Source organism: Coturnix japonica, chromosome 17 (assembly GCF_054131305.1).
Source record: "Coturnix japonica strain WE chromosome 17, WE-NBRP24, whole genome shotgun sequence".
NCBI lineage: Eukaryota > Metazoa > Chordata > Aves > Galliformes > Phasianidae > Coturnix > Coturnix japonica.
This window is the reverse complement of record NC_140679.1, coordinates 1,421,064-1,437,550: the sequence shown is the minus strand read 5'-3', so window position 1 is coordinate 1,437,550 and position 16,487 is coordinate 1,421,064. Positions and strand designations below refer to the sequence as shown.

Here is a 16,487-nt window from a genome sequence, read left to right as displayed (position 1 = left end):
CGGGTGATTCTGTGATTCTGTGATTCTGTGATCTTCCCAGGCACAGAGGTAAGGCTCACTGGCCTGTAGTTTCCCATGTGATTTCCTTCCTGCCTTTCTAAAAACTGGGAGTGATGTTTCCCTTTTCCAGACCCCAGGGTCTTCTCCTGCCTTCTTCTGACAGCCATGACTTTTCAAATATGGTGGAGAATGGCTGGGTGAGCGTATCAACCAGCTCCCTCATGACTCTGGGAAGCACGTCATCCTGCCCCATGGACTTGGACATATCCAGTCTTATGAGGAGGTCTTGGACTTGCTCGTCTCTTACAGTAGGAAGGATTTTGCTCCCCTGGTGTCCACCTAAATGTTCAGAGACATGAATGTCATTCACTTTCTAGGCTCTTCTTGTGGCTCCTTAAAGTCCAAGAAGTCTCATTTTCAGCTCTCCTTACGCTTTTACCACACAAAGTAACCTGTTCCAGTTGCTTTCTCTTGTGGAAGGACAAAGAAGATTGACAGTGCACCATAAGTCAGAATATAAACTGCTGCTATACAGAAAATATTTTTGATTTCTTCAGTATTTGTCTGGAAGACAAAGCTCATAGAAAAATGTTCTAAAGTGTGAAGAACGAGCCCCTTTCAGGACTGAAAATGACTTCTGCTTTAGATGAATAACATGAATGTCTTACAGGCAAAAAATACTAATCTGGAAAATATGAAATAGGAGTCAGAAAAGTTCCTGATGAGCTGCACATGAAGAGTATGGCAGAGTTTCCTTAGGGTAACCATCTTCTTTATTACCCTACAGGAATGGGTAACAAGGGCAGGAGTATGGTTCATCATTCCCTTCTTAGTTTGATGGCAGCTCCCTCTTTGTGCTGGGAAGGTAAATAATGATGGGAGAGACCCCTGGGTTTTGGTGGGACATGAAATATCTGTGGTCACAGCAGGTATGTGTCAGCTGTCACAAGGTAGACATACACAGGTAATGCAGGGTAAATTAAATGAGAGCCTGTACAATGAATATGATTAAAAACTGTGTAATAACAGCTCAACAAGAAAACCACTTGAAAGAAAGCAGGGGATCTGGCAGTGTGAATATATGCTAATTACAGAATGGATATTTGGCTGACGTTAGTAAGAATGTGCAATGTGTAATTTGTATGTGTCAGATAAGTACAATAGGCTGTTTTCTATGTTTAAGAAACCCTGACACTTGGGTCTCCAGGCTGTCTCCCCAAGTTATTCCCTAGTGTGCTTCACAACACTAAGAATGTGGAACTGGATCATTCTCTTAGCCCTCTTGCGTTGCTAAGTGTGAGATCCTCTGTTCAGAATTGGATTAGCTATCAATGAGTGATGCACAGATGCTATGGCAGACCCACAGTCCTTCCACTTCTGCCCTCCTACTGCTGACCTGTGAGCGCAGATGTACTGTTCTATAAGATGCTTTAGAGAGCTCAGGCTTAGCCAGTTGCTGCACCCACAGAAAGGCAGAGGGAAGGGCTGAAAGTCTGTGGTGACAAAGCTGGGCTGCTGAGGGGCTGATTTTCAGTTCTGTCACAGAAATCCCAGGGCCATTTGCAGTCCTTCAGGCAACTGCCCATTTGTAATAGGCTGACAAACTTGTCTTGTGCGTCGCATCTGTTCAGGCTGCAGAATTCTTGGAGCAGGGTTCATTTCCTATGGAGAAAACCTCACTCTGTTTGGGTCTCTCCCTTTCTACAAAGAAAGGAAAATGACAGCAATCAAAATGATAAACACAAACATAGGACATTGCTTAGTTAGGATGTGTTTAACAGCCAACAGCAGTGTAACACTTATTCCTCAGGCAAAGAAAATAAGAAAACGAGCCATCTGGGCTTGTCTCTTCCCAGTTTTGAATGAGGCAACAGCATTAATCTTTTATTCCCTCCATTTTGGGCCTGGTAAACTTGGAGTTCTGAGAGATGTGGTTTTTGGTGAATAGATGTGGCCTTCAGTATTCTCCTTTTACTCCAAAGTCTGAATCTCTGCATTCCCCCATATCACATTAATGCTTTCTTTCCCCCTCCCCCCTCCCAATAAATAAATAAATAAATAAAAACAAAAATTAATAATAATAAAAAAGCAAGCTCTCAGCTTATGAAGAAATAGCTGACAACAACCTTCTGGACAAAGCGTTTTTATGGAGTACAGTTCATATTTATAGGGAAAAAAGATCCAGAACTTTGTGCTCTGTAGTCTCCCAGTACCATATCCCACACATGCTAACACACCCTTAGGACAAAGATTACAACTGGAAATAATGATGTGGCAGTTATCCTCCACCCTGATAAAACTTCATCCATTGATGAAAAAGGTGTGTTCCACAAACTAGCGCTCATGCCATGTGGTTCCTATCAGTGGGAGAAAGTAAGGGGGAAAGCTAGAAGGTACTGTTCACATTAAGGAAATACAAGAGAAGATGTTTTTGTTTTCCTGCACAGAGGTTGCCTTGCTTAAGCTTTATTCTGCTATGGAGGAAATGCATACACTTTTCTTCCTCATTTTCCCTTGCTAACAGAGGGAAAAGTCTGACAAGAAGAGTTCTTGTCACCTTCCTCATCCTTACTACTTGCTGACACTGGAGAAGAAAATCCTCTGGGGACTACATGGCTTTGTTTCTTGGCTGTCTACTGTGCAGTTGTCCCTTCTCTTCACTTTCTCATTTCCCTAAGGTAACATCAAGCTGATGTGTGCAGCCCACCAATAAAAGTCTGTGGAAGTAAGCCTTTCTCAGGAGGTGCTGTGCTACTGTCCTCACTCATTTGCAAAGTTCCCTCTCCATTCTTTAGCATAATCTCCAGGTGGGAATGGCAGGAGGCAGTGACAGAAGGAACTGCCAGACCCCAAAGCAGAGCTGGTGCAGGAGGGTACCACACAGCCATGACTTCAGGTTGGGAACTCAGAAGACCATCATACTTGAGCAAGGAAGAGTCCCTTTAAATAATGAGATGTGCAGAAACACCAATGAGTAGAGAAATAAAAAATCCAGCCTTTTCAGTTTATCATATTGGCTTATAAGTTGTGAGAAATCTATGCTAGTTCTTTGAGAGGGACAGATTTTGTTTCTCTACTTTTCAGCTTACATTTGCACCACTGAGTTACTGATGAAAAAGGAATGTTACCTATAACAAAGATAAGCTTTATCTACTGATTGCTTTAAATAAACCCTCATTCCTTTCAGCTTTCACAGCTTGTAGTCTGTTAATCCCGTCAATCATTGACTTTAAATGTAGGAAATATGTAGTAAATGCATGTAAAGCTCTCTCAGTGTGTGTCAGAGAATCCAGCCACAAGCCTAAGAACAAGTAGGGGCCCTAGCCTTAAAAGAAACTGGGGGTGGGGAGTCAAACCACATTTGGGCCACCACCACAATAAATAAAATCCAGGCAAAATATGGGTGAACCATGGGCTGACAGATCAGCCTCAAAGGGTTAAAGTAAAGGGGTCAGCCAGGTTGGATGGCCCTGTTCTAACCTGACCTGCTGGGTAGCAGCGCTCCCATGGCAGGGGTTGGGTGGGCCCTGAGGTCCCTTCCAACCCAACTATTCTGTGGGTCTATGATCCTTGAGAGCCCCTTCCAAATCGGGATATTCCGTGATTCAATCTCGTGTGCTGAGCGCTCCCTCTGCTGGCACACACACATAGCTGGATTTTTCCCTACTCAGGCTGGGAAAAAAACGTGCCAGTGGAGCTGATGAAATGAAAGAGGTCATCGAAACAGAGCCCGTGGGGACCTGAAGGCTGAGCTTACCTTTTCTTCTTGGTACAGTTAGCGATCAGCGTCGTTCATTACCTTCAGCACCATGCAGATAGCGCCTGTATTTTACACAGGCCTTAGAGCTGGTTTTCTTATTAACTGGAACGGCCACTAAAAGAATCTGAAGTTTTTCTTCAGTTTCTGATAACAGGGCAACAAGTTTGTTTAGTCACTTCTTTTTTACAAAAGCTGTGACCTGAGGAACAGATTTATAAGCAGAGCATTTCTACACTCATGTAAAAATCCCGTGGAATGCAAATGTCCAGAAGAATTTTAGCACCCACTGTGGGGTTTGTCCTCACAGTGCAGAGCAGACTGGCACATTGTTCAGCCTTGTCTGTTTAGAGCATAAAGTCCAAGAATGGCACCACATGAAAGTTTGTAATGCAAGGATCAAGTACACCTCATAGTCAGCACCATCAGCTCCCACAATATCCCACAGCACAGCACTGAGGACCTGAGTGGAAGGTGGTGGGATACCTGTCTATGTTCCCATGATGCTGCCTCTAGGACACATGCTCATCCCTGGATAAGTAGTATAGCATAAACACATCATCAGAAAACAAAGATTCCATCTTTCTGTTTTTCCTTGTCTATTGCTACTGAATTTCTTGTTCCATTGGGCTCGAATCCATAATGGCTTATATATGGATATGACAGTCCTGTCCTCTCTCCCCTCTAAACATGTGTACAACCACACAAGCAGCCAGACACAGCCCTGACACAGTTGCCATTCACAATCACTATCCCCCAGGGCAGCACAGTAAGCTTTCATCCCACAGGATGAACTACTGCTTTAATGGAGAGGGAAAAACACAGGGGGCAGCCAGAGACAGCTTTGTTCTGCTCTGGATGCATCTCCAGCAAAATCACGTTCAGTTAGGTGGCATACATCTCACAGTAAGAGGGCAGTTTGCTATCTGCAGAAAAGGTGAAAACCAAAAGAAGTATCATCCACAAAACATAAAGAAATACTGTTATATGTCTTCTCTTTGAGTCATTATACACAGTCATTACAGAAAAAATGTTCTCCTTGCTGGGCATTGCAGCAGGATTTAGTTACGTCTTCTCTTCGAGATCCACATCTTATTCATGCTTACACCATGTCAAGTCAAAATGAGGACGGGCATTTTGTAGATGCGTGGTATGAGAGGCCAATATTCTGTTAGTAATGCTTTCCTCCCAAGGTTTGAAGGCAGCACCTTTTCCAGCCTCATTTCAAATACTGCATCACATTTAAATCCCAGCTTTCCTAACACAGATGCAATGTTAGGAAGCCATGTGAGGAAAGACAGGGATGGCTTTAAGTCTCTAAATAAGAAGAAAGAGAATCATCATCAAGGAGGCTGACTGACTGAAAAAGAATGTGCTTTTCCAGGCCATTTCTGAAGGTACAGCTGAGGGCTAACCCATAACAGTTACTTTACTTGTTGAATAACATTTTTATGTATGTGTTTTATGTTTTGCTTTTTGTCACTTTGCCTCATGTTTAATTGCTCTGTTCCAAAGTTTTGCTGAAGGGAACTGAGGAATGATTTGAATGGCAGTAAATGTGGATATCACAGATCCAAAACATGGCCAGAACTCAACATTGTAAAAGCTGCGATTTGACCCTCGCTCAACAAATACTTTGTACATTTAAACAGGCAAAAAAAGAACCAGCTTTAAACTGAGATGAAACCACAGATCAGAGATGAACATTTCATTAAATACTGGACAAAGCAGTAGAAACTCTTGCTCTCTTCTTGTTTGCAGATCATGAGAGTTCAGAAAAGCCCATGGAATTATATCTGATTTATAATCTGATTTATAAGCAGCACTGCATTGAGACAAGATGGGGATGAAAGGACAGAGCACAGCTCTGGTGAAAAGGGCTGGGCATCACCTTGGGGTGATCATTGTGACTCCATGTTGGGAGTGGCCGAAGCCCCCATCACAAACACGTGCCATCACAATGACACCCCATCAGAACCCCCAGGGTGTTCAGAAGGATTTCACTTGCCGAGTGGCACAGCGAAAACCGCTTTGTCGCAGAAATGTCTGCAAGGACAAACTTCAATTGGACTGAGCAAAGACGCTCCCACCCTGCAAGAGGTGGTCAAGGATCGGCTCGTGATGCTGCTCACTCCCATGTCCGTCTTTAGCAATTGAAAATCTCCTGTACCTTGCTGTCTTTCAAGCGCAAGGTGATAACAACTGACTCTTCTCCTTTGCCTTTTGCAGCCTCTCGTCAACTGGAACCCAGACTTCGGAGGAGAGAGCTCTCGGCTCCTCGAGCAGCGCAGGCCGAGATCTGCCCGGAGAAGGAGAGCCGAGACGGGCCCCTGCTGCTGCTCCTGCTGCTGCTGCTGCTCCTGCTCCCGCAGGGGCTGCCTGCAGGCAGCGGGTCCGGCAGCCGGCACCCAGGCGGCTGCAGCCAGGGGACCCCGGCCTCCCAAGCGCCGAAGGAGAAACCGCAGCCGACGCCGAGCTCGAGCCTCTCACAGCCGGCCAATGCGTGCTGCAGCAGCTTGGGGAATGAACCAGCCTCTGGACCCGCCCCTGCTGCCACCAAACAGCGGCTGGAGCCCTGGAGACATTTCTACTTCCTTGTCGTTCACCGCTTCATCTTACATGGGAGACAGCTTGCCACGCAACCCAGCGCTGCAGGAACTTCCCTGGCGCCCAAGAGAGCAAGAGCAGCGTGCTCCTGAGGCCGGCCTGCTTTTCCACTCCTTATCGCTCACGGTGAACATACAGCATGAAGTCACGGTGATGCCAGAGGAGTGGGAGCCTTGGGAGGACCCGCAGCGCCCACCTTTCACCAGCTCTGTCTGGGTAGAGGCAGGCTGCTGGCTGCGCACCGATGGAGATGACAGTGATGAAGATGACGAGTGAGCGCCCTGCAGTGGGGTCATGTCGGCGCCCGCATAGTGGCCCGAGGTGGTAGTGGATAGACCGATAGTTATAAGGACAGGTTGTTTCAATAATAAATCGTTTCAGTTCTCACTTCAGTTTGGTCATTCACTCCTTTCCTTGAGGGCGAGATCTCAGGTGCGATTTTAATTTTGTCAGTGAAAACGTGCAAGGCTTTGGCTTGGTTGAACGAGGTGTACTCCCGCAGGGAACTCATCCCGATACTTCCATCACCCGCCCCTCATCCCGCCCCGCTCGGCCCTGGCTCCGCCCGGCTCCCCGGGCCGCGGCTGCGCGGAGGACGGTGTGAGCGGGGAGCGCGTCCCGTGCCGAGCCGACAGCCGCCCCATGGCCGTGCCGCCATGCTGCCCAACGCTGGGTAAGGCGACCTGGGCTTTCCTCCTTCCTTCGGCGGGGCCGCGAGCTCCGAGCCACAGGAGCTGCCGGGGCAGAGCTGGGGCCGGGGCCGGGGCCGGGGCCGGGGCCGGGGCCGGGGCCGGGCGGAGGGACAGACGCGTGCTCCGCAGCTCCTTGAGGGCGATGGGACGCGGGGTGGAGGCCGCGGCCGGGCACGGTGGCCCCGGAGCGGCTGGGTCGGACCCTACTATAGGGAGATATAGGGACCCCATAGGGATAAAAGGCCCTATAGGGGATATAGGGAGCCCATAGGAGATATAGGGACCCCATAGGAGATATAGGGACCCCCATAGGGGATATAGGAACCCCATAGGGGATATAGGGAGCCCCATAGGGATTAAAGGCCCCATAGGGGATATAGGGAGCCCCATTGGGGATATAGGAAGCCCTATAGGGGGTATAGGGAGCCCCATAGGGGGTATAGGGAGCCCATAGGAGATATAGGGAGCCCCATAGGGATAAAAGGCCCTATAGGGGATATAGGGAACGCCATAGGGGATATAGGGAGCCCCATAGAGGATATAGGGGAGCCCATAGGCATCCCCCACGACACGATGCCCTGCAGCTCGTCATGGCAAACCAAGGGGCCGCCTGAGTCACCCTATGGGGTTTCCTATATCTCCTGTGGACATATGGGTATGTGGGTGTGCTGTGGAATCTGAACTGAGTGACTGCTGCGGCGTTATTTCTGCGCTGCTAATGAACGGGGACATACGTTGACCTTATTCGTTGCCGTGTGTTGCAAGCAGTCCTCATGAGATCCTGTACGAGTGCAGAAAGCGCCCACGGTGCAGCCTGTGGGCTGCCCTGGTTGCGGCCGTGCCTGCTGCAAAAGGAGCCCACCTGCATGATTCTAACTCCCTGAACCTGTCCAGTTAACATTTCTCTTACCCCTTAGGCTGTTCAACCATCCAGACTATTATGTACTTACTTGGATACAAAAGTATTTTGAGAGATGGTAATGAAAGCCTTGCTAATGTGAATGGTGTCAGCTGTTATCACTTTGGCCTCAAGTCCTTTCATTCTATCACAGAAGTCAATCAGGTTCACCAGGCTTGATTTTACCTACTGAGATTGATGATGCATTGGAACATGCTGCCCAGGGAAGTGGTGAAGTCACCATCCCTGGTGATGTTCAGGAAGGGTTTAGATGTGGCACTGAAGGACATGGTTTAGTGGCCATAGTGGGGATGGGTTGAAGGTTGGACTATATTGTCTTTTCCAACCTTCCAAGTTCTAAGATTACCTCTCATCTATGGCTAGTTTCTCATGTCCTGGTAAACCATGTTCCTAAGCAAGGCACTACCAGTGTCTGCTCTCACTGAATCACCCATGCCACTCAGCCTTTCCCTTGTTCATGCTCTTCCTACCCACATTATAGCAGATAAACAAGTTGCCACTGGCTTCCCTTGCAAGTCTCAGCTGCAGGTGAACTTTGGTTCTCCTCACACTGTGCTGATATGCTCATGCAATATTCCCAGTTCCTTTTTATCTCACTGGTGCTTTCACTCTGTGTGACACCTTTGTACACAGGGGCTCAGTCACAAGTCGTTTGCACAGCTGTGTCAGCTGCTGGTTGGTTGGACAGACTTGTGGGGATTTATTGGGTTAAATGCAGTTACTTGCAAACTGAGTTTTACTGTGAAAGCCTTAAGGAAAATCATGGTCATTTTTGAAAATCTGATTTTTGGCTCTTGTCTTTGGCACCCTGCATTGGGATTGTGATCCTGGACTTTGCCTTTACAGCGTGTTGAGCTACTGGTCCTCTGTGTTCAGAGGGCCAAAAGAATTAAATTACAGAGAGCTGCACTGAGTATCAAAACGTTAGAATTGGTTGGTTTTGTTGTTTTTAGAAGTCACTCCTTTTCTGCTTTTGGAGAATGCAGCAGTTCTGTTGTGGGCAGCCTTGGATTATTGTACAAAAAGTCTTCAGTGGTGGTGAAAGGCTTATATTTCCAAGAAGGTTCTGCAGGTAAGAGTTAAGAGTTTTTCATAGGATTTCTTAATACTACACCATGTTTTCTATTCCCAATAGAGATAGGAAGACAAAATCTTTTTTTCTCTATGCTTCCACATTTGATTTGATAGCGATAAAGCTCATTGCTGTCTTTTTAAATAGAAATTATCTTTGAGGAGTGAAGGAGGCCCCAATTGCGTCTTTGGGCTAGAACATATGTTGCTCATCTTAAACCTGTGGATTATCTTTTAAACTTCAACACTTGGAACATGGTTAAACTCCTCTTGCAAGTCCATGTTCCTTCTCTGCAACATCCCCTTCTCAGAGTATACAAAAAGGATTTACAACGTGCTTTTTTCCTTTTTTTTTTCCCTCCCCAATTCAATACTCATGTAAAGGGGTCAGTTTGTATCTGAAGGGGGTGGTAGGAGCTGGGAGAGTTTCTGTACTCTAGGAAGATGATGCTTTGACCCCAGAAAGTTGATTTTTCCGTGACTTACATCCTTCAAAAGTAAAATTCTATGTGTAGACTAAATATGTATCCTACTAAATATGGGATTTTTGTGTGCTTTTTGTAGCCTACACAATTTGTAAATATGGCATGTCCATGTGTGTCTTGGGAATGGCAGAAGAATTTAAAGGAGAAGTTGCTGTCAATGCTTTATGGCCTAAAACAGGTGATTATTTTGAATTGTTGTGTTTTGTCCTATACAGGTGGTCTTATTTAGGACTGATTCAGAACACCGAGCACTTCTGTGTATTTTTTTGTGATCAAAGATGTTGTGTGGGTATTGGCTTTCTTTCCTAGTTCTCACTGTTGCCTTCCTGTTTTCACTTAAACTTGCCTTCAGCCTGAGCACATTCTGCTTTTTCTCCTGTCTTGTCACTGCTCCTTTCAACATGACTCAAACTTTGGTTTGCACACCATCCCTGAGTAGTATTGGACATTTATGTCAATATTTAGAATCCCCAGCTAGTTAGATTGCCGGGAAATAGATGAAGCTGACAAGATATGTACTTCTGTAGATGTAAAAAAAAAAAAAAAGTTTTGGCTGAGTGGGAAATCAATTGCTTCTTCACACAACCATCCAACACTTCTTGCAAGTCACAGCACACTGAAGGGCCGCATAGCAGAAAAATAACTTGGTGTGCCCATCTTATACTAGCTCCAGTTTATTGTCCATGGGTCAGTGAGGACCAGGGCTGCTGTTGAAGGTTTGGTAGCTGCTGAACAAAGAGACCAGTGTCTTGAAAGCATTAGAAGCAGCAAGTGAGCTTTCAAAATTTGTATGTATCAGTGTTTCCTTGATGAAAACTGTTCATGTTCTGAAGTATAAAAGTTTGTAATGTTCAGTCTAGGAAGAAAAATGTTGTTTTGAAAGGTTTATCTGCCAAAACAAAAGTTAACTACTTTAGAGAGTGAGAGAGGTGACTTCTGTAGTATCTACATTACAATTACAAAGTTTTTAATTTAAAGAACATCATATATATGTGATCAGCTTCAATGCTGGAGATTAACACTGTGCTAGTATGGTTCTATTGGTTCATCCAGCTCCTTGAAACAAGAAAATATGCTGATAGTGAGATGTTACGAGCTCTCGATTTAACTAACAGTGAAAGAGGTAGCCTGCCAAAAGGCTGTAAGAGTGTGAATGAGTAGTAGAGGTACTGCAGGGTCAAAGTGGAAGATGCTGTATGTATGAATTAATGGAAAACCAGCAGCACTTTGTATGAAATAGATGGAAGGATGTGCAGATTGCAGGACAGTAGATGGTTTTTCATATCAGTCTTTGCCCATAGTTTTGCTATATTTAGAACAATAATAATTGGCTGTAATGTGAAAGTAGAGGAGCATAAGCCAGGAAAAGTTTGAGTTTGTGCTATTGGGTTTCTCATCTTTAACTTAGAGTCACTTTGTTATCTCACAAGTTATTGTGGGGCTAAAATTGAGATTTTCAGTATGGTAATGGCTGCAGAAAATGTTAATTGCTGATGCACATTCACTTTGAGAAAGATAGTTGTCCTGTTAGTTGTTCATGTCCTGAATAAAGCCAGAGGAAGTCTTTGTGTGGAAAGTATTGATAGAAGCATTGAATAATATGAATATTACAAGGAGTTCTTCCCTTTATTCCTCTTTTGGTTCCTTTAATACTTTTCAAGTAAGGGAATCTTTACACTTTGAGGATTGTTTGCTGGTTGACCATTCTTCGCTGGTTGATGGTATTTCACAGTTTAGTCTTCTCATGATTTACTTTCATGTGAGAGGAGAATAAAGTTTATGCATTTGCCAAAGAGATGAGTATGTGATGTCATTAGTGTTAAACTTGTAATTTCCTGTCCTCTGAATTTTCCAGCCATACATACAGCTGCTATGGATATGCTGGGAGGATCCGGAATAGAGAAGCAGTGCAGAAAAACTGACATAATTGCAGATGCTGCATATTGCATTTTAACAAAGCCGAAAACTTTCACTGGAAACTTCATTATTGATGAAGTTCTACTGAGAGAAGAAGGCGTTAAGGATTTTGATGTCTATGCAATTGCACCAGGTAAAAGAGATCTTTAAAATGAGAAGTTTGCGAAGGAAAGAAGGAAGGCCATATGGGGAATATGGATATATTCCTTTGACTCAGTCAAAAGATGCTTTGCCTCACGTTTGAGAATGTGGATTCTGGGAAAGCACATAATAGTCCACTGAGGCTCTAATAATCAATGCCTATATAAATATATATATATATATTTTTTTTAAACCCATTAGCAAAAAGAAAATAGACCTGCACCACAAGCGCATGTATTACTATTTACCAAATAGTGAGATAGTGTTTCTTCATCTTCAGATGTTTCTGACTGAATTTGTAAGAGGCTTCTGGGTCTGATTTTAAATGTACCAGAACCTAAACATGTCACCTCGTCTTCTTTCAACCTGTAGTTCATTTACTGGTAAATTGAGGTGCTGTTGCCTTCAGAATGGATTCCTGTTTGTGCTGTTCACCCTTACTTGGGCTTACTGTTATTGTTCAACTCCCCTTTAGGTCACCCCCTGATGCCTGGCTTCTTCTTGGATGCTGAAACTGACATGACAGCCACATAATCAGAAGGCCGTGGAAGGGCAACCTCTGCATGTACATGTCGATTATTTGTGATGATAATGAATGCCTCCTCTATTTCAAGTTACTTTTGGACTACATTCAAGCTATGTGGCAAAATCTCTTGTATTTGGGCTGTTTGATTTATGGAAGTGACTTTAGTGTCTGCAACTTTCACAGTTCATAATCAGCACCTTGTTTTGAACAACCTTTTTGCTTTTTACCACCAGAGTTAAGTGGTATGAAGATTATGAGTAAATATTGCTGTAAAAAAATCACAAGCAATCAGCATATTTTGCAGGAGTGTTACATCTTTCTTGCAGTGTGAGAACTTGAGAAGCTTCTATTCCTACATGAAGTTCTCACAGTCGTACATGATGTGAATGTCTACAAGATGAAATAGAGAAGTTGTTTTTTTACAAAAGCATCAGGTTCACTTTTTCAGAATAGTGATGTTTCTATTGGAGGGCAAATAGGAATACTGAATATGTTTTATAGGAGTGCCAAAACAAATATAGGAAAGAAAGAGGCTAAGTTTGAAAAGAGCCCAGTTCCCTTGAAAATACTATTTGTGAGTGCGCACTTAGACTTTTCTGCCAGGAACTGATACTGCCAACTGCCCAGATCTCCAACACAGTAGCAATTCACTGAGTAGAATAATTATTTCCTGATACACTGACCTTCTGCATGGCTTTTAGGGGCTGCTAAGCATTACATGCCTTATAAATTGCAAATGCTCTTTCTTAATGTTAAATGAGCACATTCACTGCAGTGTAGAAAGTTGCTGATTAAAGTAGTGAATTGATTCACACCTTAGAAGCTTTTGCAGAAGAACTGCTGAAAACATATATATTCTTAGAAAGATAAGTGAGATAGAGCGTTCCAGCATTTTACAGAGAATCCATCTATTTCTTTTAGGTGCTTCACAGGCATCAGGTGGAGCCAAGCTTAATAAAGAATCAGCTTCAGCGGGGCCTGTTGCAGAAACATTCAGAGTTATTCAGGGAGAACTCAATAAAGAAATAGTGAAATCCACGCAGGGCGTCTTTCAGTTTGAATTGTCAGGTAAGACCATCACTTGTAAAATTCTCAAATGCTCACTTTTCTAGCAAGAGTCAGTCTGTATTTTCACATGTAAATACTTGTCTTTTATAACTGGTCTAGGAACAGGGACATCTTTGGGTGTGCTCTATAAGATGCTGCCTTTCAGAGCCAACTTCAGCACATGTGGGATTTATCCTGCTGCTGTTGTCACAGGGAGATGCTTTCTGCATCAGCAGCATGTGCTGCTCTTTTGGGGACTGTGGTGTGTTTTCCTGGTGTTTCATTTCTGCTGTGTCACCCTGCTGGCCGTGCTGCACAGGGTCAGCATGGTAGTTCTGTTCCAAACCCCTGCTGCCTCCAGCTCCACCAGCAGCCACTGCCTTGTCCCCTGACACTGTGGCACTGTGGGGCATCTGCTGGGGCTGACCTTGTCTGCACAGAGAGCGCGGGGCAGCTTCTGGCACAGCACCTCCAGCACGTCTAGCACGAAGATGGGAGAGAAAAGCAGGCGGGGGTAGCAAAGGGCAGGGCACATCAGTCCTTGTGGTGCTGCCACAGGTTCTCCCTGTTCCACTCAGGTGATGAAGGAGGCACTTGGTACCTTGACCTGAAAACCAGCAGTGGGAGTGCTGGGTCTGGGAAGCCTCCTGCAGCAGCTGATGTTGTGATGAGCATGTCGAGTGGCGACTTTGTGAAGATGTTCACTGGTGAGTAACAAACGGGTTTGGCAGAACTGAGGCAGCTGCTGGTGGCAGGAAACATCTTGCTGATGGATGAGCTGACAGGCTCACCTCTCTTTGTGGTCTTGGAATTGGATGAGCTGTAGCTGGAAGTGCATGGCCTTTAAATTCCCTTCCAACGTAAGTCACTCTGTGAGTCCATGATTTTATAATAAAAATATCTACTGCTTTGTTCAGTAGCTATTGAACTTTTCAGAGTGTAGCTTCAGAAAGCATCCAGTCAATCTGTTGAACCTCTTTTCTGATGCTTTTACAGTAGAACTTGGTAGCAAAGTAACTACTATATGATATCGCAATCTCCAGTTCCTTTCCTTTTCCTGATGATTCTGTGTCTTCTTTTTAGGTAAACTAAAGCCAACCATGGCCTTCATGTCAGGAAAATTAAGGATTAAAGGTAACATGGCACTAGCATTGAAGCTAGAGAAGATGCTGACACAGTTTAATGCTAAACTGTGAGGGAGAAGCTGTACCAGCAGAACATCCAGCCTTTCTTTTATAATAGCAATGCTACATTTTAAAACGATAATCTACTTTTTTCTCTTTTTTTGTGTGTATAACAACTGTGGATAAAATGCTGATCTGTTAGAGAAGATCTAATTTAGTTTTATTAAGACTGAAAGGTGTTTGTGATTAAACAATTCCTTCTTGAGAATACTTCTATTATGTAACTGGTGTTTTCCTTTCTTACACTCCTTTGGAGCAATGCAACACACCTGAAGTGGGTTTTCTTTTACATATTTGCTTGCATGCGTGCATGTCCCATAAGAAGTCTGGGAGGAGCAAATATCACCTTGCAGATCTTCACACAAACACACCCCCAGCCCAGACTGCCACAAACAAGGTAATCCCTCCCACAGCACCTGCGTGCAGCACCAGAAGGTTTAAACTACAACATGTTTACGGGCACATCACCTTCCCTCTTTAGCATGGAAAGAATGGAAACTCATGAGAAAAAGCACAAATGCTCTCTAAGTGGACAAGAGCACAGATCCTCCTCCTGGTTCAAGAGCACGTGCAAAGCCAGAGGTAGCAACCTCACAGTGTTGCCAACAGAACTGCTCAAAATGTAGGGCATTTTACTCCTAAGTATGTAGAGAATATTTCAAGACTTAGAATTTATTTTCTAACTCGTGCAATGGTCAAATAGTTTATAGTCTTCAAAGCCTGTGCTCAAACAAAATTATTTGTGCTGTAAAGGTTCCATCCCTGTTGAATTCTGGTAATAATACAGAGAATGTTGAATTCACTTATGCACTCTGCAGTCCCAGCGCCATGAAAAACATGAAGGAACTTTCCTTTTGAGGTGACAGCTTGCCTGTGGCTGTGTGGTTGTTCCCACACTTGGCTACATTATGCAATACTGTATGTGTAATGCTGGTTGCAGCAGTGCAATCAGGAAGTATGCCTTAGGATTGCCAGGGCTGTTACATCTGGAAGGAGATGTAAGCAGATGTGGCTTGTTCTCATCTAGATAAGATGAAGAGTGTTGGAAGTAACCGCGGGAGACAAGTCTCATGCTATCATGGTCAACAAGCCTCGTTTATTAGGTGTTACAGCATCTCATTTATACAATCAGCAATAAGTTCATGCATATTGCAAATGTAAAGCTCAGGATTGGTGAATTAGACATTACTTCATCTGACCTTTGTGGTTAGTCTTATAGATACTTTTTCTTTGCAGCTTTGTCTACACCTTGCTACACATCTTGCTTTTCCCTCAGGCCGTCCTTGCCTCTAGATACATATTTCGTCTTTAGCTACATACCCTGTCTTTTCACATCCTGATTTCTTCTCAACTGCCTAGCCCATGATCGGCCCTAGAATAGACCGTCTTTGTCTTTAATCACATTCATTCTTTTACAATTTAACTAGTGGAATCTCTTCATGTCCTTTCTCATGAAGCCATTCTGCATAAACACTCTCCACACAAACCTTTCTCTCTGTAGCACCTGCTTTGGCCTGGAGGCGTCTCCCTCAGACTCACAGATAAGCATGCTGGCCCTGAAGGATTCCAAACCATGGCTCTCACCACAGCTCCCCTCTCCCCAAGTTGAAACATACCTTTTTACAGTTATAAACTGCATGTAAAGATCATCATACTCGAATAGAATGCACATGTTTTGACTTAGCCAAATGGAACTGTGTGGTAATAGTTACTTGCAAAGAGTTTGCTCTGCTCTCCGAGCCATTTTGAAAGCTGTGTGCCTTGAAGGCCAACTGCTCTGATTTTAATGCCTCTTTTCTCCATATTTCTGTGCCTAATTCAGTCATACTGCAAAAGTGAAGGTAGTTATATGGATTTACAGCACCTTTGGGTCTCAGCAGCAGCCTGGAGACACGAAGCACATGTGCTTGGAGACTCATACTGCCCAAGTGCTCTTTTCTTCACCAAAGGTCCTCTTCCTCAGTTAGAAGGTGCCATGGTGGAGCTGCAGGATCCTTCTTCGGGGAGATTTTATCACCAGAGTGAGGAGATGATTATACAGAATTTGTCCACATGGGTGTGTGTGCATGATGACACTAAGCTGAGTGGTGCAGTTGAAGGAATGCCATTCAGAGGGACCTTGACAGGCTTGAAAGGTGGGC

General features: G+C 44.4%; 2 protein-coding genes across 5 annotated transcripts in view; one reads left to right on the top strand and one right to left on the bottom strand.

The window, feature by feature from the left end:
• Positions 1-6,875, bottom strand: part of LOC146757983 (serine/threonine-protein kinase 24-like) — a 65,965-nt gene extending 59,090 nt beyond the window's left edge. The window contains exon 1 of the mRNA XM_085518629.1: positions 6,753-6,875. Coding sequence (XP_085374755.1) covers positions 6,753-6,875 — 123 coding nt within the window. The remainder of the gene's footprint in view (positions 1-6,752) is intronic.
• A 1,756-nt stretch (positions 6,876-8,631) lies between these two features.
• Positions 8,632-14,556, top strand: LOC146757982 (hydroxysteroid dehydrogenase-like protein 2). 4 transcript variants are annotated; one of them, XM_085517969.1, is made up of 5 exons: positions 8,632-9,047; positions 9,611-9,709; positions 11,387-11,581; positions 12,065-13,183; positions 13,741-14,556. In XM_085517969.1, exons 2-4 carry the CDS (start codon positions 9,634-9,636, stop codon positions 12,121-12,123), a joined length of 330 nt encoding a protein of 109 aa, XP_085374095.1. In that variant the 5' UTR covers positions 8,632-9,047; positions 9,611-9,633; the 3' UTR covers positions 12,124-13,183; positions 13,741-14,556. The 4 variants fall into 4 exon arrangements, 2 of the variants coding, with proteins under 2 accessions (XP_085374095.1, XP_085374096.1); XM_085517970.1 differs by lacking the exon at positions 8,632-9,047 and having other exon boundaries at positions 9,194-9,709; positions 13,741-13,869; positions 14,246-14,556; XR_014935116.1 differs by lacking the exon at positions 11,387-11,581 and having other exon boundaries at positions 8,753-9,047.
• The last annotated feature ends 1,931 nt before the right edge of the window (positions 14,557-16,487 follow it).

Excerpts from the sequence above, each read along its gene's own strand:
- LOC146757982 (XM_085517969.1), top strand. The coding sequence starts at position 9,634 with ATGTCCATGTGTGTCTTGGGAATGGCAGAAGAATTTAAAGGAGAAGTT. Across the intron at positions 9,710-11,386 it reads TGCTTTATGGCCTAAAACAG|CCATACATACAGCTGCTATG; the intron begins GTGATTATTTTG and ends TGAATTTTCCAG. Across the intron at positions 11,582-12,064 it reads TGTCTATGCAATTGCACCAG|GTCACCCCCTGATGCCTGGC; the intron begins GTAAAAGAGATC and ends ACTCCCCTTTAG.